We start from the raw sequence: 10906 nt of genomic DNA, 5'->3' as shown, positions 1-10906 counted from the left end.
GGGGTCTGGGGTCCCCTGAGATGGTGATCATTGGCCGCTCCATCACGGGGCTCCACTCAGGTAGGTGCTGTGGGGCTGTGTGGGGCCCCTTCCTCGCAGCACCGACCCTTACAGTCCATCTCCAGGGGACTGAAGAAGACTCCGTATAACCCCCTGCCCACAAGTTCTATGGTGGGGTTCTCCATGGGTCAGACAGGGCCACCTCCTTGGCCATGGGTTGCCCACTGTGGATGGTGCTGGACATAGGAGAAGGTGCACCGTGATGCCTTCTACCCCCCTCAGGTATCTGTCTCAGTGTGGTGCCCCTCTACCTGGGAGAAATTGCCCCCAAGAACCTGCGAGGGTTCCTGGGCCTCATGCCCAGCATCTTCATCTGCCTGGGGGTTTTCTTCGCGCAGGTCCTTGGGCTCCCAGAGCTGCTGGGCAAGGTGAGCACTATACCCCAGCCCACGGGCACTGGACCATGCTCTGCCCTCCCTCTGACATGTCCTATTTTGACTCCCCTCAGGACAAGTTCTGGCCCCTTTTCCTGTCAATGGTGGCCATTCCTGCCTCCCTCCAGCTCCTGCTGCTGCACTGCTTCCCTGAGAGCCCGCGCTACCTGCTGATAGAGAAGAATGACATCTGTGGGGCCACCAAGGGTGAGGGGATGTCCTGGGGAAGACTGGCTCCAGGAGGTGATGGTCTGAGGTCTTCCAAGACCAAGATGCATCCTCACAGCATCCTCCTGCATCCAGACCTGATAGCCCACCATAGTCCTTATGGTTCAGCCCCTCTGTCACACCCAGTTGTGCTGTAGCATTTTTGGTGCCCATCATAATGGTGAGAGGCATCTCCTTGATTCCTGTGGATGCTCAGCCCTTTGGGTCAGGAAGGTCTTCTGGGAAGGATGAGCCAGGGCAAACCCAAGCTCTTGCCTCTACCATACCTGTGAGCATCCACCCTGTGGTGAGCAAATGCATCTCCATGACTCCAGCTCTCCCTGCAGCGCTGCGCCGGTTCCTGGGGACGCCTGACGTGCAGGGTGTGATTGAGGAGATGAAGGAGGAGCAGCAGTCACTCTCCTCTGTGGAGATGGTTTCTGTCTGGCAGCTGCTGCGGGACCGCTCTGTCTGCTGGCAAACCCTCTCGGTGGCAGTGGTGAACGCTGGCATGCAGCTCTCGGGGATTGACGCCGTAAGCCCTGCGGGGTCCTGGACCCGGCTCTGCAGAGGGCTGAGCTGAGACCTGGCAACTCATTTCCTCAAGTGCTCCGTGCTGCCAGCTCACGCTAAGTCACCTCTTCGACAGATCTGGTTTTACACCAACACCATCTTTGAGAACGCCGGGATCCCCGTGTCCCAGATCCCCTACACCACCGTGGGCACCGGCGCCATCGAAGTTGTTGCAGGACTTGTTGGGGTGAGTGACGGGTGGACAGACAGACAAAGCCCCTCAGTGCCAGGGCCCTGTCCCCCAGCACCATCAAATGGGGGGTACTGGTTTGACCCTAAATGCCATCTGTGCCACATCACAGCCCCTTTGCTGGGAGGTAGAGGGTTTGGTAGGGAAATGGGGTGGGGAGATGGGATGAGAGGGGCTCAATTTGTGGTGCCACCTCTAGGGGGAGTAGGAGAATTTTGGGGCAAGTGGGTAGCAGGATAGCTGGGGGGAGATGCCAGGCAAGGAGCAGGTTGGGGGTGAGGGAGGGGACTAAGGGGTTCCATCTGGCTCCCTATTTCATTGTCACTCAGTTATCAGAGCCACATGTCCCAGTCTGCTCCCCCCGCCCCCCTTTAGCCAGCTACCAGCCTGGCCCTGGGCTAGCAGCCCTGGCCCCCCCAGCCAGGCCTCATTTAGCTGGAGAGTTAGCACTGGGCCATGCAGATTTATGGCCCTTGTCCCATCTGCGAGTGTCACCTGGGGCCAGCCTGAGCCACCCAGCACTAAATCTGCTCCCTGACAATTAGAGAGATGGATGAGGGGTGGCTGCTCCCAGAAAACGGGCTGAGAAGGAGCTGCTCCCCTTTCCTCATAGCTTAGCCCACAGCAGAGTGGGGCTCCCCAGGTCCCCCCCCTGCCTCTCCAAACTATGCCCCCTTCTTCCTTTCCCCCCTGCCCAAGCCGTGGGGCTGCCCCAGCCCTGGGCAGCAGCCCAGCCTGCAGCTGGATTGCTCAGGAGCAGCCCCACAAACGGCCCCCTATGGACGTGCTGAGATTGGTTATAAAATTACAGGCATTTGTTCTGCTGTCAATACCCTTCCTGCTCCAGCCACCATCGTGCTGCCTGCCCAGACCCTGCCTCCCCTGCCCAGCAAATGCCCTGTGCCCAGCTCAGCACCTCTGCTCAGTGCCCATGTAAATGTGGCCGTGAGGCCACCCCTGAAAGCCCTGACCCTGCACCCTAAGAGGGCTTTGTGGGACCTCACTGCTGCCCAGAGCATGCTCACCCCAGGACCCCAGAGACCTGGCTGTTCCCATGACCCACCCCCAACCATGGAGCTCTGAGCTGGGGCTGTCCCTCCCCTTAGATGCCAACAGGAGCATCCCTCCACCTGCAGCTAGATCTGGGGTTCAGGGGGTGCCCCTGTGTCGGTGACAAGAATTCTTTCACTGTAATTACATCTTTAATTAGGATTTTAATGGCTCATTGTTCACAAACAAGGGTGAATAGGAGTTTTAAAACAAAAATATGTATCTATTCTGGGCGAGCTGTAAGGGCCAATCAGGGGCTACCCTCCTCCTTCACTTCTTAGCACTTTTTGTTTGTTTGTTTATCCTTGTCCTTGGAGCATCTTCTATAAGAAGGACCCCTGGGTCTCTGCTCTCCCTTGGCAGTGCTTCACCATTGAGAAGCTGGGCCGGCGGCCACTCATCATCACCGGCTTCTGTGCCATGGGCATCTGCTCTGCTGGCATCACTGCCTCCCTGCTGCTGCAGGTAGGGTCCCACCACTGCCACCACCTCTTGGGTCACTGACGTGGCTGGGGCTGGAGCCTTGGGCCCTGTAACGAGGGCTGGGTGATAAAGGGGTGAGTATCACCTCGGGAGAAGCAGTGTGCATGGAAATGAGAGGTGAACCAACTCTTTCCAAGTAATGTTTTCCCTTCAAACTTCAAGGGAAGGAAAATTCAGAGCAAAAAGCAACCAAAAAAGCCTAATCCAAGTAAGAAAATTTCTACCACTTCTGGCAAGTTTTCTGCAAAAATAGTTGTCCCCAAGGAGAAAATTGTGAATGGCCAGGGGAGGTGGAGGGGTCTGCTGAGTTCTTCCTCACCTGCCTGCTCCTGAGGGATGTTCCCACAGCTCTAGGGTTGTCTCAGTATCATAAGGCTGAATCTCACCAGCTTTGCTCCACGTGTCCTGTGCAGCCACTGTCCCCAAGGGCTACTGCTGAGCCCAGGGGAAGATGTGAAACCCCATCCCAGAGACACTGGGTGTGAAGGTCAGCTCTTTGTCCCCCTGCAGACCTCCCTGCCCTGGATGAGCTATGTCAGCGTCGCCTGCGTGGTTGGCATCATTGCTGGCTTCTGCATGGGACCAGGTGGGTCTGGAGCTGTCAGAAGCAGGAGGCAGTGGGATGGAAATGGGCACCTGGGAGTTGGGGAACAGCAGGGTTTGCAAGCAGGAGGCCGGACTGGTGCTCTGGCCCCTTTCCTGCAGCCAGATCCTGGTTTATTGTGCTGCACCCTTTGAGTGAGGCCCCGTCACAAGTCCCTCCAGCCCCACACATCCTCGTGGTGTGCTCCACCTCCTCCTCCTCATACCTGCTCCCCAGCCAAGTAGGGAGAAAGCCCTGGCAGCCTTTCCTAGACCTCTCTGGAGGTGTCTGGTGAGCATCATCCTGCCCTTGAGTCTGGGAAAGAGAGTGGGCTTGAACAGTGAGGAGTGAAACCTGGACTGGTTTACCCAGTTGATGTATTAGCAGAGCTGTTAACAGATCTATAATTCATCCTCAGCCCAGACCTTATTCACTGTAATTACATCTTTAATTAGGATTTTAATGGTTCATTGTTCACAAACAATGATGAATAGGAATTTAAAAGCAAATATCTATATCTATATACTGATAGATAGATCGATCGATCGATCGATCGATCTATTCTGGGCAAGCTGTGACTAAGAGTCCAACAGGAGCTACACTCCCCCAGCACCAACAGTTTGGCCCATGGGTGCTGCTGGGCTCTAGCCCTTTGGCCACAAGGCTGAGAAAGGCAGGACGTGTCAATGTGGGGGTTGTTCATGGCAGCCTGTCACCCACACCCTTGATCTGTCCCCTCTCTCTGCAGCTGGTGTCCCCTTCCTGATGACAGCTGAGCTCTTCACGCAGTCACACCGCCCGGCTGCCTACATCGTGGGAGGATCCCTCAACTGGCTCTGCAACTTCACCATTGGCTTCATCTTCCCCTTCTTGCAGGTAGTGGTCTGAAGGGGCCATGGGAGGAGGGAGGGATGGACACAGCCCTGTTGCTCCATCAGGACAGGGTGTCAAGCCAGACTTAACCCCAGGGATGTCCATGCTCCTGGCTTGGCTGGATTCTGGCCAGAGCCTGCCCAGGGAGGAGTAATGGGAGGGGACACTGCCTCAGGCTGTGCCCAACTTGGAGATGCCTGGATCTCTGTCCCTTCCCTGCTCTCTTATTGTCCCCAGATGTCAACTGGTGCCTTTTGCTATCTGGTTTTCTGTGGTGTCTGCCTGCTGGTGGCCCTGTATGTCTACTTCATCATCCCCGAAACCAAGAACAAAACCTTCATGGAGATCAGCCACATCTTTGCCACCCGACACTCCCTTCTCTCCATCCCAGCCCATCTCACTGGGATGATGAAGCTCGATGGCTACGGAGCCTTGGAGAGCAACTCCTTGGAGGGTTCAGGCTCCAGCCTGCCCTGATCTGGGTGGGCTGGGGGCAACAAGGATGATGAAGGAGGCTGGAGGCTGGGGAGTGTAGTGGGGGTCAATTTGCTCAGACTCAATCAGCTCTGCATCTCCCAGGACATCCCACCACCATGCAGCTGGCAGCCAGGGAGTTCACGTCACTCCTGATTATGTGAACATGCCAAGAGGTGCCTGTGTGAGGTGCTTAATAAAGATAATTGCCTCCAGAGCCATTATTTGGTAAGTGCAGCCCAGGACAGCAGTGACTCAGAGTGTGCTGACACAGGTGGGTGCTCCCCTGGTGCCAGGAAGCAGCAGGATGGGATGGGGGGCTCATTGCCCTCCCTGTTGTGCCTGGCTGGTCATTTTCTAGGAAGGGTGGCCAGGATGGCTCTTGGATTCTTGTCTCACCCCGGGTTGGTTATGCAGAGGCTGCTGCAGAAGGGACAAGGAGCAGCTCAGAGCTGGGGGTGACCTTCCAGCCTCTGTGCCCCATGCCCAGCCTGCTGGCAGCAGGTGGGGGCTGCCCGTTTTCTGGGACTGCTGTGGGCACAGCACTCGTGTGGTCCAGGAACCCCACAGCAGCTTCCACGAACACCTTGAAGCCAGAGGCTCCCAATTCAGCAGGCCTCAGGAAGCTGCTGTTTGCAGGTTAAGTACAGTATTTTCTCTGGTAAGAGCTAAAAAGTGGGTGGTGGCGAGAGCTGCATGGCCAGAACACTCTAGTGCCAACACAGATATGATTTATTTAACTGCAAATGATTTTGCCCTTGTTTTTCCAGCTCCCCACCCTGTGATGGGCCCAGAGCCTGCATGTTTGGTGCCTGTGGTCCCTTGTTGGTGTGGCAGGCTCCAGCCCATGTGAGGAGCTCACCTTTTATGCATGACTTGGCAAAGCCTCAGGGTGCCTCGTGGGGTGAGTGGGCGCTGGGCCCACGAGGGGCTGGGACACTGCACTGGGCAACCCAGTATGGCCCATCCTCAGCAGCCAGCCTGGGGCTCTCCAGCATCTCAAGCTGTTTAAAGGACATCAGCCAAAGTGGGGGTCATGGCTCCACAGCATCAGCCACTTCCCACCCTGTCTCCCTCCCAGCCTGGCTGCTCTCGGCACAGAACAGAGCGGTAAATATGTGCAGCATTACATATGTATAATGGAGTGTAAATAACCCCAAAAAGTGCATTGTAAATAGACTCCAAGTTTATCCTTTATTAATGAGGCACTGAGTGCCCTGCTGTTTTAGAGCAGCGAGACTTTCATAATATCAAAACCTAAATTACACTTGTGTCTCTCATTCCCAGCAAACGACAGCATCATTTCAGGCCTCTTTGCCACTTGTATTTATTTATTCTGGTATTTATTTATCTCTCCCACCCAGCATGCAGGGCAGCTTGGAAGATGCCCTCTGCCAGGGAGGTAATGGCCCCCCTGGGAGCAGCTCCCCCCATCCTGGAGACCTGACATGGTTAAGGCCAGTGTTGCCTTATGGCCAAGGACTGCTTGGTGCTGGCTGGTGAGATTGGGTAGACCTGGGAAACATGGGGCTGGGATCCCTCTCTGTCCAGGGCTTCAGGCACCTCCAGAGCCAGACGTTCCATATTTCCAGGGTCTGGAGGTCACTCGCAAAATCCTATGGTGCATTTTGGAAATCCTCGTGAGGGTACCATGCCAAGGCACACATCCTTCCTCCTTCCATTAGGACCTGGGAAGGCAGGAGCAAGGAAACTGCATGTTCATTGGACCCAATTTCTTGTCAGCTTTTTCTTTAGGAAACTGAGGCAGGTTCTCTGTTTAAGGCTGTCAGTCCAAGCTGGCCTAGACACCCCAGGTATGGTAACCTTGCAAAAGAGGATTTGGGCTTCCCCTCTGCTTACCCTGCCCAGGAAAGAATTCCCAGCTACTCCGTGGCAGGCTTCTTGGGAAGGGAATGGTTGCGTGCACCCCAAGTTGCTCCCCTGTGTCCAAAGCAGCTCTTTGGATTCAGGCCTCCCAAATCACTGGTTTGGTTTGGTGAGGATAAGGCTGTATCCTCTAGCATGTCCAAACAGACCTTGAACAATGGGAGAAGGTCCAAAGAAGAGTAAGAAGAGTCCAAGAAATTAATGTTGATGCCTGAAACTACTCCTAATTCTCTTAAGGTCTGAAGAAATTAAGATGAAGGTGACTTCTTCCACGTGTAAGTACCTTCTTGTGATGTACCCAGTGCTCAAGGGTACACATCTTCAGTTAATGCATGGGAGGGCAAAAATAGGGGAAAAGGGTCCCCTCTTTTTGGAGACAGGGTTTGTCCTGTAGGAGCCCCTCTGCCCTCCATAATGTCCCTGGAGAGGGGTTACAGAGGCCCTGACTGCACTTTGGTGTTGGCAAAACTTAAGCCGATGAGCTGTTGTGCCCCCAAAATTAGGTTTTCCCCCCAAAATGAGAAGTTTTGGGCTGGAGCAAGAACATCTGGCTGGGAAGGGTGATGTCAGCCAGGAATAGAACCTTTTGGTGCCTTTCCCTTGTCTTTGCTTTGCACAGTGGGGGCAGAAGTCCTGCAGGAAGGAGACAATGATGTGGTGGGGGTGGTGTGCCCGTTCCAGGTGCCACAACCCTGTGTGCATCCTCACGCTGTGGTAAACCTGGCTCACTCCCAGCTGAAAGCCATCCTGCAGCAGGGGTCTCATCTCCTTGAAGTGCAGAGACAGCTCCATCTGAGCTTGCGGTTCATATGGACTCTGGTCAAGGGCCTTTTTGCAGGGAAAAACCTAAAATAGGTAATTTTTTTAATGTGCTCCAGATAACAGGCACTCAGCTGAAACCCAGCACTTCAGAGGAGTGAAGAACAGTGATTTATTTCTTTTAAAAGCCTAAATTATTCCCTCAGTGCCAACCACACCCCCTAAAACCTCTTAAAAACCAAATCAATAAATACATATAAAATGAACAATTTAAGGGTGTATTTGGAGGGGAAACGGGAATAGGTATTTGCTACCTTATAGAAAAAAAATAATTCTACCTGTATGTCAGCAGATCTATGGCTGGAGTCCTACAGGAACAAGTCTCTGCAGAGGGCACAGGGTGCCAGGGCTGATCCTGGAGTGGGTGCCCGGGGTCGAGGTGGCCGAGGTGAGGGTGCCCAGTGGAGGGTGCTGGCACCAGCAGATGGCACTCCCAGAATTTATTGCTACAGCAAGCTGCCTCTCAGAGAGCAGTCATGTAGGAGATGTCCTATTATATGGGCAGTTGACTTTAATAGTCATTGTGTGCTTAAAGCACAGCAAAACAACAGTGGGGGAAAAAAAAAAAAATTAAAAAAAATCCCCACTCCACTTGGATGGCCCTTTTCCCCCCAGCCCTGCTAGTCTATTTGTACAGTAAATTAAAAATATGAATCACTTCTCTCTACTGCCTCCCCAAACACTCATCCTGTCAGGCTCTGTGTTGTCTTCATTTGTATTACCTTAATTTAATGTTAATTATGTTCTTCATTTACAAAGAACAAGCATTTACACTCCCTGTCTGGGGATTTTCCACGCTCACGGTCTCCACAGACTGGGATGTGAAGGGGAGCAGTGGAGGCAGTGGCACTGGGAGGGGGCTGTTAGCAGGGCTGAGGGACAGGGGGGAGCAGGGATGCTCCTGTGGCACCCCCGGACGGGCTGGGGACAGTGAGCGCTGTTGCTTTTCGATTTATGAAACCTATGGCTGCCTGTGCTGAAATCCCCCCTAATAAATCCTTTTAAAAAGGTCCTTGGCCAATGGAGGGCAGTGATTTATGGTGGGGACCAGGGGTGGAGGGGTTTGATGCCAGGGGAAGCTGGGGACCTGGCTGGGGATGTCACAGGGCTGGGAGCACAGCCACCGCTGGGCAGTGCCAAGGAAACTTCCCAGACACCTTTTCCCTGACATCAGGTCATGCCAGACTTGTCAGGTGATTTGGTGATGGGATGACCTGTGGAGGAGGACTGCAAGTCTCTGCTCTGTGCCTCAGTTTCCCCATCAGCACCTGCACACAATTAACTCTCTCCCAGCCCTCCCCATCCCAGAAATTCCTGGCTGGGGTGACAGCCCCAGGCACTGGCTGAGGACCCAAACTTTTTGGGACACTAACAGAAATGTCTCTGTGTGTGTGTTTCCCCATGTGCACATACATAAAGTGCCCAGATCTCAAATAAAAAAAGCCACATACCTCTCACCAAACCTGATCCTCCTTGGAACAGAGCCTGTGTCTGGAATAACGAAGGCTGGAAAAGAAGAAGAAAAAAGAAGATCAATTAAGGAAACCACTAGAAGCCTTCCTGGGACTTGGGACTCTCGTGTCTCCCTTCACAGCCTGCCCTGGCCCATCCCCTAGGATGGGTGGAATGTGTTGGTAAAGGCCCATTTTCAAACCTCGTGCCTCCTCTTCTGCACTAAGCAGGGTTTGAGCCCTGCCCACAGCTGGCTGCTCCTTACCAGTGTCTGGTCCTTTGCCCCATGTCCAGCTGCAGGTCAGACACATCAGGGACTTCTCCCGGGGAAGCTGTATGTTGGATTTGAGCAAAGGAAGAAGAATTTTGGACCTTGTTTCTGGACAACCTCCCTGGTCTGTGTCAGAGCTCCTGGAGTCTAGTTTTCTATGTAAATCAGGGTTGTACCAGGACATGTTGGGAGCTGGGATGGGAGCAAGCAGTGCTGTCTGAACAACATCCACCCCAAAATCCTCCCAAACACCCAAAAACTGAGGACGGAAAAAAAAAAAAAAAAAAAAAGGCACTCAAATCTTCCTATTCTGAATGTTCACAGGCACCACCACAAAAGCACAGAAAACAGACCCACCCCAAAACCCCACAGTGCCACACACCCTAGGCTGCCCACACACCTTCTCATCACCACCACCTGTTTCCATGGCAACAGCCAAATATGATGAGGTGAGAACCTGACCCCTTTCCTCCTGAGCCAGCCCAAGGGCCTGGGGCAGGTCTCCTCGCTGGCTGCTCCTGGGAGGTGGGTCATAGGTTTGGCCCTCCGGACTTTGCCTGCCTCTCACTGTGGGTTTTCACCCTCCCAGGATGCCCCCTTGTAGCTGCAGGGCCCGGCTGTGGGGTGCTCAGCCCCCTCTGCCTTCCTGCTGCCACGCAGGGCTGAGGCCACTCACTTTGTGTGCTCAAATAAAACCCACAGGACAAAATCCCCCAGGGGGCAAGGTGGGAGGGGGGGGCCACCATCTCCACCCTCCTCCCCCGGCCATCCCTGCACCCTCCCTGCTCCCCTGTGCTCTCCCTTATTAACAATGACCTTTCTTCCCCCCACGCTCGCCACCGATTCCCCAGCCCCAAATATCTTTTAAATGGCACGCCACAGCCCCCCGTCCCCACGCCCTGCCACCCACGCCCGCACTAACATTTTAATTAATGACAATGGCTTTTTTTTTTTTTCTTCTTTTTCTTTTTTTGCAAACCATCCCCATCTCCTCCCCCCTTTCTCCCCTCATAAGCACTTTAATGTGTGTTCGCAGCCCGGCTGATCCCCACAGCCATGGAAATATTAGGTTGACGGATGTGGTCTGTCGCCAGTGCTCCCTCAACGGGTCCGCCTGTCAGCTCGCCGATGATGACATTAACACGGGAAGAAAGTGATGACAAATGCCCGTTATCAGGGAACGAGGCCTGTGACAAATCGCACGGCGCCTCGCGAGCAGCCCCATTACGCTGTAATAAAAAAAGATGGATGGCTCAGCGCACCGGGGCCCCGTGCTAATGCGATTTCGCCTGGTCTCTCCGGGTTCTAATTAAGGCAGAAAATGGAGAACGAACAGGAGTCCCCGGTGCCCGCCCCCTCCTCCCCTCTCCAAGCCCCTCCAACACCCTACAGCGATGGGTGCTCGCCCTGGGGGACGGTGCCATCCCAGTCACCCCAAGTGTCCCAGCCACCTGGGAGAGGGGTTTAGGTGGGGATGCAGATAGACAAGAGGTACAGATGCCTGGGGGGGCTCGTGGTAGAGGTGGGAGCTGGGGTGGACCCTCCAGCCTATGCCTGAGTGTCCTGCCTCTGCTGGGTGGGCTCGAGGCTCCTCCCTCCCAGGCGAAGGG

At 54.4% G+C, this 10906-nt stretch overlaps 1 protein-coding gene across 1 annotated transcript in view; it reads left to right on the top strand.

Moving 5' to 3' along the window:
• The window catches only part of LOC104390947 (solute carrier family 2, facilitated glucose transporter member 9-like), a 6117-nt gene extending 1247 nt beyond the window's left edge, over positions 1–4870 (top strand). Inside the window, exons 4-12 of the mRNA XM_010000156.1 lie at positions 1–60; positions 283–428; positions 509–641; positions 989–1176; positions 1291–1401; positions 2818–2919; positions 3448–3523; positions 4269–4396; positions 4631–4870. The exon at positions 1–60 is cut by the window's left edge and continues 1 nt beyond it. Of these exons, the coding sequence (XP_009998458.1) occupies positions 1–60; positions 283–428; positions 509–641; positions 989–1176; positions 1291–1401; positions 2818–2919; positions 3448–3523; positions 4269–4396; positions 4631–4870 (1184 nt within the window). The remainder of the gene's footprint in view (positions 61–282; positions 429–508; positions 642–988; positions 1177–1290; positions 1402–2817; positions 2920–3447; positions 3524–4268; positions 4397–4630) is intronic.
• The last annotated feature ends 6036 nt before the right edge of the window (positions 4871–10906 follow it).

Source organism: Chaetura pelagica, unplaced genomic scaffold (genome assembly GCF_000747805.2).
Source record: "Chaetura pelagica isolate M959 unplaced genomic scaffold, ChaPel_1.0 scaffold436, whole genome shotgun sequence".
Classification (NCBI taxonomy): domain Eukaryota; kingdom Metazoa; phylum Chordata; class Aves; order Apodiformes; family Apodidae; genus Chaetura; species Chaetura pelagica.
The sequence above is the reverse complement of the archived record's forward strand: the minus strand, read 5'-3'. Positions and strand labels throughout refer to the sequence as shown.